This window comes from Podarcis vaucheri (assembly GCF_965113315.1).
Source record: "Podarcis vaucheri genome assembly, chromosome: 18".
NCBI lineage: Eukaryota > Metazoa > Chordata > Lepidosauria > Squamata > Lacertidae > Podarcis > Podarcis vaucheri.
Window position 1 is genome coordinate 12,074,206 of NC_138756.1, and position 19,763 is coordinate 12,093,968.

General features: G+C 51.3%; 1 protein-coding gene across 2 annotated transcripts in view; it reads right to left on the reverse strand.

Annotated features, from left to right (window-relative positions):
- Positions 1-7,525: 7,525 nt before the first annotated feature.
- PALM (paralemmin) overlaps positions 7,526-19,763 on the reverse strand; it is a 42,849-nt gene continuing 30,611 nt past the window's right edge. Inside the window, exons 5-9 of one of the 2 annotated variants that reach the window (XM_082206594.1) lie at positions 17,900-18,017; positions 16,951-16,972; positions 15,707-15,769; positions 10,585-10,716; positions 7,526-10,100 (exon numbers count right to left, since the gene is read on the reverse strand). In XM_082206594.1, the coding sequence (XP_082062720.1) occupies positions 9,535-10,100; positions 10,585-10,716; positions 15,707-15,769; positions 16,951-16,972; positions 17,900-18,017 (901 nt within the window). In that variant the 3' untranslated portion in view covers positions 7,526-9,534. The remainder of the gene's footprint in view (positions 10,101-10,584; positions 10,717-15,706; positions 15,770-16,950; positions 16,973-17,899; positions 18,018-19,763) is intronic. The other variant, XM_082206595.1, reaches the window with a different exon arrangement.

Sequence of the window (19,763 nt, forward strand, 5' to 3'; positions counted from 1 at the left end):
GCTTTCAGGCCGAGGGAGCCGGAGTTTGTCCGCAGACGGCTTTCCGGGTCGTGGGGCCGGCAGGTCTTAACCGCTTCTGGCGCATGGCGGAAACGAGAGCGCACGGAAACGCTGTTTGCCTTCCTGCCGCAGCGGTACCTCTTTATCTACTTGCGCAGGCGTGCTTTCGAACTGCTAGGTTGGCAGGAGCTGGGACAGAGCAACGGGAGCTCACTCCGTCGCGGGGATTCGAACCGCTGACCTTCTGACCGGCAAGCCCAAGAGGCTCAGTGGTTTAGACCACAGTACCACCAGACGAAAGAAAAAGGGGTTCTTTGCACCGCGCACCACTAGCCTGCGGAACTCACGGCCACAAGATTTTAGGAGAATACGCAGGTACGTAGGAAGCTGCTACATACTGAGCCGGATTCTAAGTTCTTAGGATTACCTGCGTTGCATGTTATATATCACACCCACTCCATGCTACAATGCGATACGATACAATATAATAATACAACCAGTTTAATTTCCTCCAGTTGTACGATAAATTAAAGTGGCCCCAACGGCTTCTGTGGAATAGGACGTCCCTATTTTCATCGGAGAAACATTGGAAGATACGAAATAGGACGTCCTTATTTTAATAGGGAGAAATGTTGGAGGGGACGGAGTTATGCGGCCCATGCAGCCAAGGAGATAAGTAACTATGCAACCTTTCAATGACAGCTGGAAGCAGCCCTGAAGGAAGTTTTCTTTTAAGTTTCATGTTTTATTCTGTTTTTATATGTGTTGGAAGCCACCCAGAGTTGCTGGGGCACGCCAGTCAGATGGGCCAGGTATAAAAAATAAAATTATTATTATTATTGAATACAATGTCCCTATTTTCATCGGAAGGTATGCCACGATGGCCACAATTTCCATTAAATAATAACGATTTAATCCCTCTTCCCAAAGATCTCTGGGAATCATAGGTCCAGGAGGAGAATTTGGTCTTCTTACCACTCCTGTGCGGTTCCGACTCCTCGTTCTCGATCCAGGAAGGTCTCTGGCTACAGGATCTCTCAAGGACGGAGGCAACTCAGCTAGGACTGTTGGGACCCGAAAAACCGCTCTTAAAAGCAGGTCCAAATAACAAAGTCCACGGCTTCTGAAGCCAGAGCCACACCCTCGACGTGGCCACATTCCCACAGGGCAATAGAAACTGGAGTTTTTTTTCCTTTGCATCCCAGCAATTATGGGCTATTAAGAAAGGGGATTCTCACGGGACGGGCGCCAAACTCCAGCCTTCCCAAGGACAGTTTATTGCCAGTTGGTTCCCCTGCCCTTCTTCTCTTCCAATGGCAACTGGGTGTTGGGGAAGCTGGCATGGAGCGTTCCCTGATCTTGCCCATGGGATGATGGAGAAAGATGATGCCCTTGATTGGGGTAATATCATCCCCTCCAACGTTTCTCCCGTGAAAATAGGGACGTCCTCTTCCATCCCCTCCAACGTTTCTCCCCTGAAAAGAGGGACGTCCTCTTCCATCCCCTCCAACGTTTCTTCCCTGAAAATAGGGACGTCCTATTCCATTCCCTCCAACGTTTCTCCCCTGAAAAGAGGGAAGTCCTCTTCCATCCCCTCCAACGTTTCTCCCCTGAAAATAGGGACGTCCTATTCCATCCCCTCCAACGTTTCTCCCCTGAAAATAGGGAGGTCCTATTCCATCCCCTCCAACGTTTCTCCCCTGAAAAGAGGGACGTCCTATTCCATCCCTTTCAGCGTTTCTCCTGTGAAAATAGGGAGGTCCTATTCCATCCCCTCCAACGTTTCTCCCCTGAAAATAGGGACGTCCTATTCCATTCCCTCCAATGTTTCTCCCCTGAAAATAGGGACGTCCTATTCCATCCCCTCCAACGTTTCTCCCCTGAAAATAGGGAGGTCCTATTCCATCCCCTCCAACGTTTCTCCCCTGAAAAGAGGGACGTCCTATTCCATCCCTTTCAGCGTTTCTCCTGTGAAAATAGGGACGTCCTATTCCATCCCCTCCAACGTTTCTCCCCTGAAAATAGGGACGTCCTATTCCATCCCCTCCAACGTTTCTCCCCTGAAAATAGGGACGTCCTATTCCATCCCCTCCAACGTTTCTCCCCTGAAAAGAGGGACGTCCTATTCCATCCCTTTCAGCGTTTCTCCTGTGAAAATAGGGACGTCCTATTCCATCCCCTCCAACGTTTCTCCCCTGAAAATAGGGACGTCCTATTCCATCCCCTCCAATGTTTCTCCCCTGAAAATAGGGATGTCCTATTCCATCCCCTCCAACATTTCTAATTTAATTATTTATACCCCGCCCATCTGGCTGGGTCTCCCCAGCCACTCTGGGCGGCTTCCAACAAAAGATTAAAAATACATTAAAAAACTTCCCTAAACTGGGCTGTCTTCAGATGTCTTCTAAAAGTCAGATAGTTTGTTTATTTCCTCGGCATCTGATGGGAGGGTGCCACCACCGAGAAGGCCCTCTGCCTGGTTCCCTGTAGCCTCACTTCTCACAGGGAGGGAACCGCCAGAAGGCCCTCGGGAGATGGACCCAGGTGTCCGGGGTGGAGACGCTCCATCAGGGGTACTGGGCAGAGTTTTTGGAAAGTAGGATGCTCTCTCCCAGCGCTGGCGGTATTCGTTACCTGCTTGTCGCTGGTCAGACAGGTTGGTTCAGGTGGAGGAAATAAATTCTTCAAGGAGGCTGGGGAGAGGGGGCAGAATCGGCTCTGCAATCTCCTTGTCTTTGCTGCTTCGGCAGCAAACCAGCCGTTCTTCTGTTGGATTAAACGCCTGCAGAGGCCCTTGGGCAGTCGAAATCTCGCAAATTGCATCCAAACACATTTTTGACTTTATCAGCCAACACTTTTGAGTCTAGTGTCCAGAATCGGCCTCTCTCAACCTGTGGGTTCCCAGATGTTGTTGAACTACAACTCCCATCACCCCTAGCTAGCTACACACACACATGTAATAAACAAAAACAGATTGAGGTTGAATCCTGACAAGACAGAAGGACTGTTTTGGGGGGACAGGGGGCGGGCAGGTGTGGGGGACTCGCTAGTCCTGAATGGGGTGACTGTGCCCCTGAAGGACCAGGTGCGCAGCCTGGGAGTCATTCTGGACTCACAGCTGTCCATGGAGGTGCAGGTCAAATCTGTGTCCAGGGCAGCTGTTTACCAGCTCCATCTGGAATGCAGGATGAGACCCTCCCTCCCTGCAGACTGTCTCGCCAGAGTGGTGCATGCTCTGGGTATCTCCCGCTTGGACTACTGCCATGCGCTCTCCATGGGGCTGCCTTTGAAGGTGACCCGGAAACTCCAACTAATCCAGAACGTGGCAGCTAGCCTGGTGACTGGGAGCGGCCGCCGAGACCGTATAACACCGGTCTTGAAAGACCTACACTGGCTCCCAGGACGTTTCCAAGCACAATTCAAAGTGTCGGTGCTGACCTTGAAAGCCCTAAATGGCCCAGTATCCCTGAAGGAGCGTCTCCACCCCCATCGTTCATCCCGGACACCTGGATCCATCTCCCGAGGGCCTTCTGGTGGTTCCCTCCCTGCGAGAAGTGAGATTACAGGGAACCAGGCAGAGGGCCTTCTCGGTGGTGGCGCCTGCCCTGTGGAACGCCCTCCCACCAGATGTCAAAGAGAACAACAACTACCAGAGTTTTAGAAGACATCTGAAGGCAGCCCTGTTCAGGGAAGCTTTTAATGCTTGATGTATTAGAGTATTTTAATATTTTTTTGGGAAGCCGCCCAGAGTGGCTGGAGAAGCCCAGCCACATGGGCAGGGTATAAATAATAAATTATTATTATAAACACACACACACCCAGTAATTTAAAAGGCCACATATTGTTGAATTAGCCAGAGGCCACTTTTAAAAAAATGTCTACCTCGCAGGTCTGTGGCGAAGCTAAAAGGAGTCAGATGTACACAGTTTTGGGGGCTGGGATTACGATTTTGGGATTACCGTAAATATCCCACCCCCCCCCCCCGCCTTACCTGCACCTTTGGAAGTCTAGCGTCGTACAAAGAAACTGCTGCAGAGGGAGTTTATCTAAGCATCCTTGCTCCGGAACGGTGAGGCAGACTTGGGACTTGGAAGGAGTTTCGGAAAACAGGAGAAGCCACCGAGATTGGGAGCCAAACCAGGGAGGAAGAGGAAGCCGAGAGAAGCTGGGAGTACACCTGAACAGGTAGAAGCTACCTTGTCCATCAACGCTCAGCCAACCCTCCGGGGTGAGAGGCGGTCTGCGAGGAGGAAGAGATCAGCGGCGGGCTTGGAATGTGAGTTAGAAGCAAACAGGAGTGTCTGCTTTCAGGGCTGCTAAAATCTGTGGGTGTGGAGCGTCCTTCTCAAGAGAGCGAAAGGGACAAGGACTTTGTCATATTGTGACATTTCAGTGTGTGTGTGTGTGTGTGTGCGCGCAATTGCAGACAGCTTCCCCCCACCCTGTTCGATTACATCTGTCATTGTCGTTGTCTTCTTCTTCAAGAATTTTCCGAAATTTTAACGCGTACAAATTTTTGTTATCGGACACACCGGGGTCCCTCTCCCGAGGGCCTTCTGGCGGTTCCCTCCCTGCGAGAAGCGAGGTTGCAAGGAACCAGGTGGAGGGCCTTCTCGGTGGTGGCGCCCTCCCATCAGATGTCAAGGAAATAAGCAACTCTCTGACTTTTAGAAGACATCTGAAGGCAGCCCTGTTTAGGGAAGCTTTCAACGTTCGAAGTTTTATTCTGTTTTCATATGTACTGGCAGCCGCCCAAAGCAGCTGATGGGAAAATCAGAGAGCCAGTATGGTTTAAGGGTTAGAGTGACTTACTGGGAACTGAGAGACCCGGGTTCAAATCTCCCCTTGGCCCCGAAGCTCACTGGCTGTGACTTTGGGCCAGTCGCTGCCTCTCCGCCTGACCTAGTGAGGTTACAGGGAACCGGGCAGAGGGCCTTCTCGGTGGTGGCGCCCTCCCATCAGATGTCAAGGAAATAAGCAACTATCTGACTTTTAGAAGACATCTGAAGGCAGCTCTGTTCAGGGAAGCTTTTAATGTTTGATGTTTTGTTGTGTTTTTAATATTCTGTTGGGAGCCGCCCAGAGTGGCTGGGGAAACACAGCCAGATGAGCGGGGTATAAATAAGTTGTTGTTGTTGTTGTTGTTGTTGCAGCAGCTTTCCCAACCATGGGTTTATCAGCTCACCTGAATGTGTCCATTCTCAGAAGGAAAGGGTCACGCCTTTCCCTTGCCTCTCCACACCTGGAGCAAAGCAGACCTGGGCCATCCGCAGTGGGGATCAGGACAGACCTGGCCGCTGGGTGACGCAGGGTTGCAGCAGACAGACTCCTTTCGCAGGTGGGGCGAATTTAATTCCCCCCGAGCACATCCTTCCAAGACTCACCTCCGGGATCGCTGGCCTGGTTTAATCCCTTGACCCTTTTCCGAAGGGAAATCCTGCGGTTTCCGACAGCTTGGCTTCATTTTTGAGGCGGCCGGCCGCGCCGCTCTGGTGTTTTCTGGGATTTACTGGGAACAAAGGCCCCAAACCCTTGGAGCTAAGCATAAGCTGACTGGAGTGTGTGTGTGTGTGTGTCTGCAATCCAGGACATTGTTGGGAACCTCAAACAAAAGGATGGGGTGCTCATGGGGTGGTGACCGGGCAAAATGCAGAAACCGGAATATTGCTGACCAGTGTGATTTCGGAGCACCCATGGGTGGGGCGGTCAAGAGCCTCACGCTCTACCGACCCGGCTTTGTGGTTTTTCTCCCCCCAGATATACAAAACTGGCAGTGATCTACCCAGTTGTTGAACCTTTTTTGAGGGGAGAGACCCAAAGTTATTGACCCGTTGGACATGCCTGGTACACCGTATTTTTCACTCTATAAGACACACCAGACCACGAGGCGCACCTAGTTTTTGGAGGAGGAAAAGAAGGAAAAAAATATTCTGAATCTCAGAAGCCAGAACAGCAAGAGGGATCGCTGTGCAGCGAAAGCAGCAATCCCTCTTGCTGTTCTGGCTTCTGGGATAGCTGCGCAGCCTGCATTCGCTCACCTATAGTTCCCAGGATTCTTCAGGGAAGCTATGAATCTTCGCAGCAGAGAACTCTGGGAACTGTAGTTCTGCAAGGGGAACAGGGAGCGTCCCCACAAACTATAGTTTCCAGGCTCTTTGGCAGGGAAGCCATGGCTGTTTAAAGCGGGTATTGTGTCAGCGCGTCAAACACATAGGTGTGGGAATTGCCAGTTGTTCAGACAGGCAAAGAGAGAGATCCGCAGATCTGGTTTCGTCCCCCCAGATGATTCACACCTTTATTATTATTATTATTATTTTGTTCTGCTCAGGCATTATTACAAACCAACCGGCGGGGAAACAGCGGCGAGGTTGGTGGCAGGGAGAGGCGGGACGTCGAAACAGCTGGTGGTGGGTGGTCGATAAAGCTGCGGAGAAACGAGGGAAGAGCAAGCCGAAGGGGCCAGATCTGCGACAGAGGACCAGGGGCACAAAGGAGGGCTTGGGGGTGGAGTTGGGACCCCCACGTCTTACACGCTAGATGAGACAGAGGAGCGAGCGAAGGGGGCGGACGCACCAGACGTGACATCTCCGGAGAACCTGATGGTAAGGTAAAGGGACCCCTGACCATTAGGTCCAGTCGTGGCCGACTCTGGGGTTGCGGTGCTCATCTCGCTTTATTGGCCGAGGAAACCGGCGTCCAGCTTCCGGGTCATGTGGCCTCAGGACTAAGCCGCTTCTGGCGAACCAGAGCAGTGCACGGAAACGCCGTTTATCTTCCCGCCAGAGCAGTACCTATTTATCTACTTGCACTTTGAGGTGCTTTTGAACTGCTTGGTTGGCAGGAGCAGGGACCGAGCAACGGGAGCTCACCCCGTCATGGGGATTCGAACCACTGACCTTCCGATCGGCAAGCCCTAGGCTCTGCGGTTTAACCCACAGCACCACCCGTGTTGGTGCCCTTACTCAAATCCAGGCCACCTGACCGTTCCCTCCCGTGGTCTTCAAATAAGTCCAGGTTCCCACCACGTATATTTTTCCGAATCACGGCCATTCGGCTGTTCCGGGGTGGCACCGAGGACTGGAGAAGAGGCCGGCTGACCAGCGGCATGGCGGAGACCTCCAGCTGCTCTGGTCACCTCCCCGATAAGGGTGGCTAAGGGTGGGGGACAGCGGGGACGATGAGCAGGTTGGGCATCCCTCAAGGCACTTCCTTATGCCAGCTTGGACCAAGTTGCTCAACAGAGGGTGGCCTTCCATGCATCACAAAGGGGGCACAGAAAGGAGACGCGGGTTGGGATGAACTTTGCAGATGCAAATTCAGGAACAGCTGCTAGCGCTTAATACGTCTCTGCATAGCTGGGGAGGCAGAAGCGGACTTGGGCACAGCGGCCACCACTGGCCATTGGGACAGGTGGCTGCGGGAGGCTGGGAGCCTTCCAGTAGGTTGTGCCAGGGCTTGTGACGGGCAGAGGAGCAGGAAGAGGCAGCTGATGGACAGAGTAAGCAATTGACTGACGAGGGGAAACACTGGTCCAAACAGATAGACACCGACCGACGTAAATCTGGTACAAATTTGCCCGGTGTGCACCTTTCAGAGCACCTAGCGACACCCCTGTTAAGCGGGCCGCTCCGTGACTGCGAAGAGGGTGGTTGATCACCCCGTAGGGACCAGGAGGTTGAGCTGTAGCTGCCCGCGTAAAAGCACCCCAGGTCTCAGTTTTTGTGGCTGGGGAGGGCAGGAACCCTGCTCCATGAAACCCAAGCGACACACCCTAAACCCTGGCTGCTTTGGCACTTCAAATTTGGCAAGGGGGGGCGGGTGGGCAGTGGAACGACAAGCCCCTTGGACCAGCAAAAGTTTGCAGTAGGCTCCGCTTCCCATCAGCCTCAAAGGTGGCCGGCACGCCCAATGGTCAGAGGCGCCGGGAATCTCCAGAAGCCCACCCCCCCTAAATCTAAATCCTTTCTGCCCCTGCTCCTCAGTCAGCTCACCTGCTCTGTCCACACCTGTCCGGCCTCCCCTGCCTAGCTAGAGCCGCCCGGCTGCCTCGCCCTCTTGCCTGAGCCTTCTGCAGCCATGCTGATCATTGGGACGGATCAGGCCCTCCCAGCTGGCGCACTCGGCTTCGCTTGCCGGCCCTCACCTAAGCGAGTAAGTATCTTTTGCCAGCGGTAGTCGCCAGGGCAATTTGGGTCTGCGAGGCGGGAGGATGTCAGCAGGTGGCGCCAGAGGAGCCAACTCCCAGGATCATAGAGTTGGAAATGACCCCACAGGGTCCTCTCGCCCAAACCCCACCCACAAAATAGAGGAATCTCAGCTAAAGCATTCGTGGCAGGTGGCCACCCGACCTCCTAGTTTCTCAACAAGGGGCAACACTGAGAATGAGAGGGAATTGGCAGTCAGGGTCACCACCTGAGGGTCTGGTTGCAGTGAGAGAAGGTTGGCTGAGAACCCACCAAACGTGGCAGGTCGGTGCCCCCGTTTTACTCGAACCAACCAGCCTCTCCTGTATTTTCCTCCCGACCGGGTTTCGGTTCGGAACCGCCGGCCAGTCCTACAGTTTTTACAAGCCGGAGAGGAAACCGTCGAAGAATTAAGGAGGGAAAACGAAGCCACGTCAACACCGACGGTCTCAGAGCTGTCCAGGTCCGACCATCGCAATCTCCCCAAAACTTCTTCCGGGACTCGTACGACGCTTTCCCACGAAGCCGTGGAGAATGGGATTGTCTCGCCGACGGAGCAGATCACCAAGCCCAGTGTCCGGACGTTTGCTCTCGGGCCACAGCCGATTCCCGTCACCCTGGTCTCCCACCCACCCCAAACACCGTCTTTTTAAACGTCAGCAGGGCAGGGTGTGTGTGTGTGCAAAACTAGGTTTTACCAAGCCGGATTCTTTCGTTGGCACGAGAAACCTGGCCAGTGACGTTCTCGGAGATCCCAGGAAGCGATCTTCGAAGGCCGGCGGATTTGCAAAGGTCCCCAGAAACGCAAGAACGAAGAGTCTCCTTAATCGATGTTAAATTTCCTTCTCCGGAAGGAAAGTCCGTTGGCGGAAATCGTGCCGGTTCGTTCCGAAATGGCGGAAATACCGAAACGCACCCGATTCCCTTTCTTCCATATTCGGTTGAGCGTGAGTCCAAGAAACTTTGGCCACAGCGGTTTAAGGTTTCCCGATTGATTCTGCTTAGGAGCAAGGGAGCGGCGGGGAGAGGACAACAGCGTCTAATAAATATATTTCGCATCTGTTCAGCTTACGAAAAAGCGAACCGAGATGAAATGTAGCAGGGCCATCACTGGGCGTCAGACTCCAGCCGCCGCCACCAACTCTTGCATTATAATATTTCCCCAGTCACTTAAAGGGAACAGAAAAACAAAACCTCTGGGAGCGGTGGGAACTGCATGTCTTGTTAATTAAAAATAAAAAAAAACCAACCACATTAAACCTAGGAGTTTGTGGAAGAGGTGGGAATTATGGGGGGAGAGGGAGGGGAGAGAAGGCAGTCCTGATTGGCTGTAGAGTCGAGGGGGGGCGTCTTACATCACCGAACAACATTTGCAGCGCTGTTTCTTGGCGTCGAGATCTTGCTCTGCGTCTTTGGGGTCGGTGCTGTTGGCCGCTGGCGGCTCCCCGGCTTGATTCTCCACCTTCTGGGGGACGGACGCGTCCACCGCGCTGCCGTTCGGAGGGGCGTGATCCTTCCCTGTCGCCGACGCTGCCTTGTTTTCGGCGTCCTCAATCACCACCAGCTCTGCCCGGATGGTGCCCTCGAGACCCAAGACCTTCTTGGTCTCGTCCTCATCCTCCACGTTCTGGTAGCCCATGAAGATCATGGTGACTGGCTTTTCCTCACTGGGTTCGGGGCCTTGGCCGGCCGGCATCAACTTAGGGGTTTCCACCGGCTTCGCCTGCACCCCGGTGATCTCCTTCCTCGGGGTGGCCTTCTGGCTCGGCGGGTTGCTACGGGGCTCCTTGGCCGCCTCCGAGGCCTCGCTCAGGGTCACCTCGTCGGCCTTGTGGATGAGCTCGTCCACCTCGGAGGAGCTGAGCTGCTGCAAGCCATTCTCCAGCGCCCCGTCTTCGACACGGACCGCGTGCACCACTGCAAGAAAAGAGACAGAGAGAAAAAGCCTTGAGCCCCAACCTGGAACCATGCTCAGTGGTTAAGAGCGTTTCATCGGCGGGCATAACGACTCATATTCAATCCCTGCCCACGGACTGTCTGGCCAGAGTGGTGCATGCTCTGGTCATCTCCCGCTTGGACTACTGCCATGCACTCTCCGTGGGGCTCCCTTTGAAGGTGACCCGGAAACTGCAACTAATCCAGAATGCGGCAGCTAGACTGGGGACTGGGAGCGGCCGCCGAGACCATATAACACTGGTCCTGAAATACCTACATTGGCTCCCAGGATGTTTCCGAGCACAATTCAAAGGGTTGGTGCCGACCTTGAAAGCCCTAAGTGGCCCTGTATCCCTGAAGGAGCATCTCCACTCCCACCGTCCAGCCTGGACACTGGGAAATGTTGACAGCTATGGTTCCCAGGCGTCGGGCGCCTTGTTCTCGCCGTTTTTCGGACCCTGCGTACCTTTCATCTCGTCCTCATACACCTTGACCCCCTGAACCGAGCGGTCTTTGGGCAGCCTGGTGGTGCTGGAAAGGACCTTGGTCTCGCCCGTCAGTTTGTCCTTCTCCACCGTGATCTCCACAGAGTACATCGCTGGGGGGCAAACAGGAGAGTGAAGCCCTGCCGCCCCGGGGCCCGGACTCCCGCTGGAAAGCAAGGCGTGCGTCGCACGAGCAAGGCGTGAGGCCGCGAAGCGGGTGCAGAGGGGGCAAGCTCCAAAGTGCAAGGGGTGCGGTTAGAAAGCGGTGCGCAGGGTCCATCCGTCCCCGTAAGGAGAAAGGGAGCCCCTTGTCTACAGTGCCAAGCGCAGCCTGCAAAAAGCAGCCCTTCCCTGCTTCGTGTGGGTTAATTCCCATTGGCGCCTGTGGGGCTTCACCTGTTGGACTGCACCTAGCGAGGAAGTATATATATAGTAAAGGTAAAGGGACCCCTGACCGTTAGGTCCAGTCATAACCGACTCTGGGGTTGCGGCGCTCATCTTGCTTTACTGGCCGAGGGAGCCGGCGTCCAGCTTCCGGGTCGTGTGGCCAGCAGGACTAAGCCGCTTCTGGCGAACCAGAGCAGTGCACGGAAACGCCCTTTACCTTCCCGCCAGAGCGGTACCTATTTATCTACTTGCACCCTGACGTGCTTTCGAACTGCTAGGTTGGCAGGAGCAGGGACTGAGCAACGGGAGCTCACCCCGTCATTGCAGGGATTTGAACTGCCGACCTTCCGATTGGCAAGTCCTAGGCTCTGTGGTTTAACCCACAGCACCACCCGCGTCTATATATATATATACACAGCAGTACCTTGGTTCCCAAACGCCAAAGCCCCAGAAGCGAGTGTTATTTGAATAAATAATGTAACATTAAAAATTAGAAGCTACCTGAAAGTACCATATAGGCCTAGGTTTAAATTAGGAGCTAATTAAATAAATGAGATTTGGAACATTAAGAAAAGTTAAGAAATTTGACTATAACTGGAATATTGTTTTTGGAATAAGGATATTGGAAAACTGCTACATTCAGTTACAAGGAAATCCAGACGGGAGGAAGTCAAGTAATATGTTTACGAGGTTGGAAGTTTAATTAATTAATTAACTTGTATCGCTTATGTTTTTGTTGTTACACTCTCTTTTATTTTTGTTTTCTTCGTTGTTGTTCTTTTGTTTCATTTATTTTATAATATGTGTTTTGTCTGTATGAAACTTAATAAACATTATTGTAAAAAAAAAAAAGAAAAAGCTGGGCACCGACACATGTGCCTTAATACTCGCTCCAAAACGTGCGAAGCGAGGCCAGAACGTTACTTCTGTTCTCCGCCGTACCCGATCTTTACAGAGCAAATTGCATTTGCGCCCAACGCGGTTATATAAATGACATTTCAGCCCGCGGCATGGAAACCTATCAAGCTGAGCCCCTCGCTGAAAGGGCTTATTTTATTTTTATTTTTTTGGCGCGTGACAACTCTGCTGCGGTTAATGGCCCTCTTTGTGGAGGGGAGGGGGTCCAGCTGCCTTTAGGATGCTTTGACCTTGCAAAAGGTCTTCTCTGACCTTTGAAACCTCTGGCAATTCAGGAATGCAAGGCTGCTTCCCAGGCAGGAGGGAGGAACCAGCCAATTTCATTTCCTACCCGTTCATTAAAAAAAAAGAGGAACGGGTAGGAAATGAAATTGGCAGAGACATCACCTTGCCAACAAAGGTCCATATAGTAGTTTTCCCAGTAGTGATGTATGGAAGTGAGAGCTGGACCATAAAGAAGACAAAGAATGGATGCTTTTGAGTTCTGGTACTGGAGGAGACTCTTGAGAGTCCCATGGACTGCAAGAAGATCAAAAATATCTATTCTTAAGGAAATCAGCCCTGAGTGCTCACGGGAAGGACAGATCCTGAAGCTGAGGCTCCAAGACTTTGGCCACCTCAGGAGAAGAGAAGACTCCCTGGAAAAGACCCTGATGTTGGGAAAGATGGAGGGCACAAGGAGAAGGGGACGAAAGAGGATGAGATGGTGGGACAGGGTTCTCGAAGCTACCAGCCTGAGTTTGACCAAACTGGGGGAGGCAGTGGAAGACAGGAGGGCCTGGCGTGCTCTGGTCCAGGGGGTCACGAAGAGGCGGACACGACTAAACGACTCAACAACAACAACCTGTTCCTTCACCCCCAATCCCACCCCCCTGCCCATATTCAGAATGCCAGACCTCCAGGGCCGGCCTGAAGTTTCTGGGTTCGCCTGCCCTCCTCCAGGCAGCTGGTGAGGAACTCCAGGCTCAAGGTGGACCAGTAAATTTTCACTCCTCGTCTTCATTTATATATTAAGAGGACGGTGAATGCAGCTTGCAAAATTCGCTCCGGTAGGAGCCGGCTGCAAATGGTAACCTAGACCTTCCAACACAGAGGTGTTCCCTCCAATGTTTCTCCCCTGAAAATAGGGACGTCCTATTCCATCCCCTCCAACGTTTCTCCCGTGAAAATAGGGACGTCCTATTCCATTCCCTCCAACGTTTCTCCCGTGAAAATAGGGACGTCCTATTCCATTCCCTCCAACGTTTCTCCCGTGAAAATAGGGACGTCCTATTCCATTCCCTCCAACGTTTCTCCCCTGAAAATAGGGACGTCCTATTCCATTCCCTCCAACGTTTCTCCCCTGAAAATAGGGACGTCCTATTCCATCCCCTCCAACGTTTCTCCCCTGAAAAGAGGGACGTCCTATTCCATCCCCTCCAACGTTTCTCCAGTGAAAATGGGCTTTATCCAACCTCAGTCCTAGTACTCAGAGTAGACACCCAGCATGATGTACTTAGGTCTACTCTAGGTAGGGTACAACTCCACTCCTTGAGTCAGTAAATTCTAGGTGAAATCCATTCTTCAACTCTTTTATCCATTCAAAACAAACAAAACCATTAAGTTCTGCAGTCGGAATTATGCAGATCTATTTCTCCGAAGCTGCCAATTAAACCTCAACAAGTTAGAATATCACCCAGCGCATCTCATCTCCCGTAATGTCATTTCCTCTAACCTAGAACGCGTTAGCGCTTATCTAACTCTTCCCTCTTTCGATTCCCCGGCAAGCCTGAAATATAACGCAAATTGATTTTATCCTGAGCATCCAATCGGGTTTTCTGCCGCCGGAGCGAAACAGATGCAAATCTGTTTGTTTAATTAATTCATTTTTAAGAACCCAATTATTTCCCGCAATTAGAACAAATGCAAATCTATTTATTCACAAAATTTTCCAATTAGATCCTGCGATTAGCACTTCCCGGTATTGTTTGTTTATTTGGAGGGAGCGAGAGGAGGAATTGTGGACTGAATCTGGGGAGACCACGTTCCAGTCTCCCCTTTGCCATGCCAAACGTCACTCCCCCCAAAAAAACCCCACGGTGACGCACTCTGCACTTTCTCAGAGGCACCGCTGCTCACACATTCGGTTCAAGCACAGAGGGAAGAGATATGTTGCAAAATCTGGGCCGGGCGGAATGGGAACGGGAATTTTTAAGAACTGCAAGACGAGGGCAAATGAAGAACCTTTTTTGGGGTTCAGGTGCTCCCCCCAAATTCAGCTGAAAATGCAACAGCCGGTTCAATTTGCTCAGCGCGAACAGCCGAAAAAGCCTGTAAAATTTGGATAATGGTCCTGATATGCACCAAGGGTGGAATAATTTCGTATGCAACCGGAGGGAGAGAGAGAGAGATTTGCATAGGGGAAGTTTTTAATGTTTAATGTTTTATAATGGTTTCGCGTACGCTGGACGCTGCCCAAAGTGGACTGGGTACAAATAAAATAAAATTATATATATAGGAGGAGAGAGAGCACTAGCCTGGAATCAAGAAGGAGGGGGAAATTGACGCAGCAATTCTCGAGTGCAGGATTCAGTCTTGAGTTTAAGCACGGCGTTCTCTAACCCAGGGCCGGATTTAGGTTGGATGAGGCCCTCAGCTCCTGAAGGTAATGGGGCCCTTTATATATCCAGCTGTCCTTTGTCGACAACAAATTGTCGCCTTTTTTGTGTTGAATGTATGCTCTATGGCCATTTATGGACCTCACAGGTATCTCAAGCCATTTGTACACATTGCCCTGCAACCAGTCCATGCAGAATGTAGGCACCCTATATATAGAAAGGAGCAAACCAGGGATATTTATGGGAGCAGGCGAGCAGGCGTGGCCCATGACTTACCGTATTTTTCGCTCTATAGGTAAAGGGACCCCTGACCATTAGGTCCAGTCATGGCCGTTTACCTTCCCGCCGGAGTGGTAGCTATTTATCTACTTGCGCTTTGATGTGCTTTCGAACTGCTAGGTTGGCAGGATTTTCACTCTATAATATGCCCTTTTCCCCTCCTCCTACAAAGTAAGGGGAAATGTGTGTGCATCTTATGTAGCGAAGGCAGGCTGCGAAGCTATCGCTGAAGCCAGGAGAGAAAGAGGGATTGCTGTGCAGCGATCCCTCTTGCTTTTCATGCTTGTGGGATTCAAAATATTTTTTTTCTTGTTTTCCTCCTCCAAAAACTAGGTGCGTCTTATGGTCGGGTGCGTCATATAGAGCGAAAAATACGTTACATCACAGGAGCCTACATCACACAAAACACTGTTGCTGTATGTAGGTTTTATTTTATTTGTTTTTTATCTTATATTTTGGAAATGTACACCCAGTTGGTTTTTTCCTTTAAATCTTTTGGCGGCCCCCAAGAGAGTGTGGCCTTAAGCGAGAGCTTGTTTAGCTTATACGTAAATCCGACACTGGCATAGATAGATAGATGATAGATAGATGATAGATAGATAGATAGATAATATTTTGGAAATGTACATCCAGTGGAGCCCTAAGATAGAGCTTGTTTAGCTTATACGTAAATCCGGCCCCACTCTAACCCATCACCAATTAAGCCATGTGGGGTTCGCCCCCCCAAAAAACCACAGGGGGTTCCCCCAAGATAGTTCGGCCACCCCACCCCACTCCCGGCGAAAGCAGGCGAAAGCAGCATGCCGCTACAGTCAGGCAGAGGGGCTTGCCGTCGTCCCCCCGGCCGCCCCATTTTTGGGGGGCCCCAAGAGCTTAAAGGATTAGTGCGCCCGTAAGAGCAAGAGGCCACGATCCGACCTACCTGCCTTCATCATCCCACCGCCTTCCACCACTTTTAAAGGGCTGTTGGAGGCTCTGTTTTCCACTTGGGGGGCAAGGAGGAGAAGGGTGGGGAGGGAGTTAGAATCACAGAATCACAGAACTGTCGGAAGGGACCCCTGAAGGTCATCCAGTCCAACCCCCCACGAGGCAGGGACTCGAACCCGCAACCTTGGCATTACCAACCTAGCAACACAGCAGGACAACGCACTGCTCCCTGCTCTGAGGCGCCGCTTCTGCGCATGTGTGCAGCGTGGTTTGTAATAAATAATAATAATAATAATAAATTTTTATTTATACCCTGCCCTCCCTGGCCAAGACCGGGCTCAGGGCGGCTAACACCAAATATAAAATACAGTTAGAAAAACCAAAACAACTCCCCGCAATTGATTAAAATACGGCTTAAAATGCAGCCTCGTTTTACTGGCGGCCCATAAATCAAGACCGTAAGGAGAGGAGACGTCAAATATTCACCAGGGCCAGCTATCCCTGCTGGTCTTACACGGGCCAGCAAAAGGGCCGAGGGAAAATTTATTTGCAGGATCCTATAGAAGGGGTTCCATTAAAAAAAAAAAAAGGTTTGGCGCTTCTGCGCATGCATGCGCATGCATGCGCGGCGGCGAAGAAACCCGGAAAAATACTTCCGGGTTTGCTGCGTTCGCCTCCCCGGTACGTAAGGGGAGGTACGGCTGTAGCTCCTTTTCGAAATCCAACCGGGATTTAAAAACGAGGGTAGTGGCCCTCCGCCCCAGTGGCCCTCTAAGGAAGTCACGGGTTCGGGTTCTGCCCTGCAGAGCAGGAGAAAAGAAGCATGTATGTACGCTCTCCCATGGGGCAGCCCTCGAGATATCAGAAGATGGCTCTCCTATCCCTCCTCTTTCCAAGGCTAAATATCCCCAGCTCCTTCGACCATTCCTCATCCGGCTCGGTTCCCAGACCCCTTGATCATCTTATCCACTTTCCACCTTGTCAATATCCTTAAATTGTGGTGCCCAGAACCAGACACGGGATTCTAGCTGTGGTCTGACCAAGCCGGAATCGAGAGGGACTCTTGATCTGGACACTGGACTTTTGTGGATGCAGCCTAGAATAGCACTGGGCTTTTTTGCTGCTGCAACACGCCGTTGGCTCACGTTCAGCTTGGAGGAAAATGTGGGATATAGATGCAAAGAAAGAAAGAAAGAAAGAAAGAAAGAAAGAAAGAAAGAAAGAAAGAAAGGTACCTACCTTTGGCCGAGCCTAGAGGAGTCTGTGGAAAAAGAAAGCAGACATTAAGAGGAGGGGGAGAAAATATATTTAAATGGAGTATATCAAAGTTTAAAAACACGGGAGCCAGACCAGCTCCAGCTCCTGAATTTGAGGTGGCCTAGGTCACACAACCCTGAGGGGCAGGCCAGGCTGAGATTTCTTATATATAAATAGATTTATACCTGCCCCAGCCACTCTGGGCGGCTTCCAACACACATAGTTGTACAGTGGTGCCCCGCAAGGCGAATGCCTCGCAAGACGGAAAACTCGCTAGACGAAAGAGTTGTCCGTTTTGGAGGTGCTTCGCAAAACGAATCTCCTATGGGCTCGCTTCGCAAGACGAAAAGGTCTTGCGAGTTCCTGCGGGGTTTTTTTCCTCCCCCCCTTTTCCCCAAGCCGCTAAACCGCTTATCAGCTGATCCGATCAGCAGATAAGCTGCTAAAAGCCGCTAATAGCGCTAATCTGCTAATCCGTCAATGGGCTTGCTTCACAAGACGAAAAAACCGCTAGACGAAGAGAATCACAGAACGGATTCTTTTCGTCTTGCGAGGCACCACTGTAGTAGTAGTAGTAGTAGTAGTAAAAACATCAAGCATTTATAGCAACAATCTGACCCAATATAAAAAGTCACAATAGACAGCTCCTATCAAATAAAGCAATATTCAATAATCCATTAGGATCCCATAGTATACAGTGAAATTAAACATCAGCAAATAATAAGTTAAGCAGTTTACATCTGTCTGTCTGTCTGTCCGTCCGTCTATCTATCTATCTATCTATCTATCTATCTATCTATCTATCTATCTATCTATCCACCTGCCCCAGCCACTCTGGGCAGCTTCCAACACTAATATTAATATTATTAATAGTAATAATAATAAATATATTCTCAGGCTGAGGTGGGGGGAGAGAAGGACGGCTTCTTACCTTCGGTGTGCGGGGCGCCTTGTCCTCCTTGCCCGCCGCCCGAGTCTCCTCAGCCATGTTCTCTTTGGTGGACGACGCTGAGATCCCGTTTTCCAGTTGCTCCAGCTCCTTCTCCAACCTGGAAGAGGGAAACGGCATTGGAAGGGAGTGGAGACCACATAACACCGGTCCTGAAAGACCTCCATTGGCTCCCAGGACGTTTCCAAGCACAATTCAAAGGGTTGGTGCTGACCTTGAAAACCCTAAATGGCCCAGTAGACCTGAAGGAGCGTCTCCACCCCGGACACCGGGGTCCCTCTCCCGAGGGCCTTCTGGTGGTTCCCTCCCTGTGAGAAGTGAAGCTACAGGGAACCAGGCAGAGGGCCTTCTCGGTGGTGGTGCCTGCCCTGTGGAACGCCCTCCCACCAGATGCCAAGGAAATAAACAACTATCTGACTTTTAGAAGACATCTGAAGGCAGCCCTGTATAGGGAAGCTTTTAATGTTTTATTCTAATTTTAATATTCTGTTGGGAGCCGCCCAGAGTGGCTGGGGAAACCCAGACAGATGAGCGGGGTGTAAATATTATTATTATTTAATTCTATGACTCCACGAACATGCCTTTCCTCCAGACCGAAAAGCAACCTTTGCAGAGATCCGCTTCTGCCTGGGGCGACCGCCAGGTCCGTTTCATCCCCATGCAAACTTTGAAAAGACTCAACAATGGGATTTTCTCGCCCGGGAGACCCGGAGGCAGGAACAGCTACCGGCTGTCTCTTAACTGGAAAGCAGAGATGGCTTTTGCATCCGCTGCCTGCCCAGATCCCTTTAGAGCAGGAGAAGGGAAGAGAGGGGCTCTGGAGGGAGGGGAATGAATGCTCATCCCTGGAAGAAGACGGTTTCCTCGGTTTGCATAACCCTCTCTAAACCTCTCCCTTTCATTTGGCCTCCCCAAATGCGGACCGCGGTTCAGCCCTTGCCAAAGGGAGCGGTGCAGCCTGGAACAGAGACATCGAAGCCTTGCCAGTGACGCTCTGTTCTGGAGGAGAGGCAGTTTCCTCCAGAGGAGTCTGCCGTACGAAACACATCAATGCAGCGGCCGGCATATAATTATTATTATTTTTTTAATACCCCGCCCTTCCCGGTTCAAAAACCGGGCTAAGGGCGGCTAACAAGAAATTTAAAACACTTAATTGTAAAAATCAGCACAAGATACAGTATAAAAACATGAATAACAATAAAATTCGAACATCGATTTAGGGGAAATAAGGCTTAGATAATCCCCAGGGCTAGCTGGCTGAATTGGTCCTACTTGGGCCAGCGAGGAGACCAGGGGAGAATTAGCTGTGGGGTCTCAGAGCGGGTGAGGGAAGGGAAGGGAAATAAAAGATCAGGCTGAATTCAAATTGAAAGCCAGGCGGAATAGCTCTGTCTTACAGGCCCTGCGGAAGGAGGTTAAATCCTGCAGGGCCCTGGTCTCCTGGGACAGAGCATTCCACCAGGTCGGAGCCACCACCGAAAAGGCCCTGGTAGAGGATAGTCTGACTTCCTTAGGACCCGGGACCTCTAAACTATGGTTATTTATGCACCTTAAAGTCCTCTGCGGGGCAGACCAGGAGAGGCGGTTCCATAAATACGAGGGCCCTAAGCCACATATGTGAGTCTTGTATCTCCTGCAACTTCTAAAGGCAGCGACTGCATCTCTCTCTCTCTCTCTGCCTTCCCTTTGCTTTATAAACTGTGCAACGAACTCATCAGGATTCATCATCATCATCATCTCCATCATCTCCATACCACTCTCCATGCTGCTCTGTCCCATCTGGAGCAGCCGGGGAGTTATGTGAGGCTGCTGTTTGTGGATTTTAGCTCTGCTTTTAACACTATCC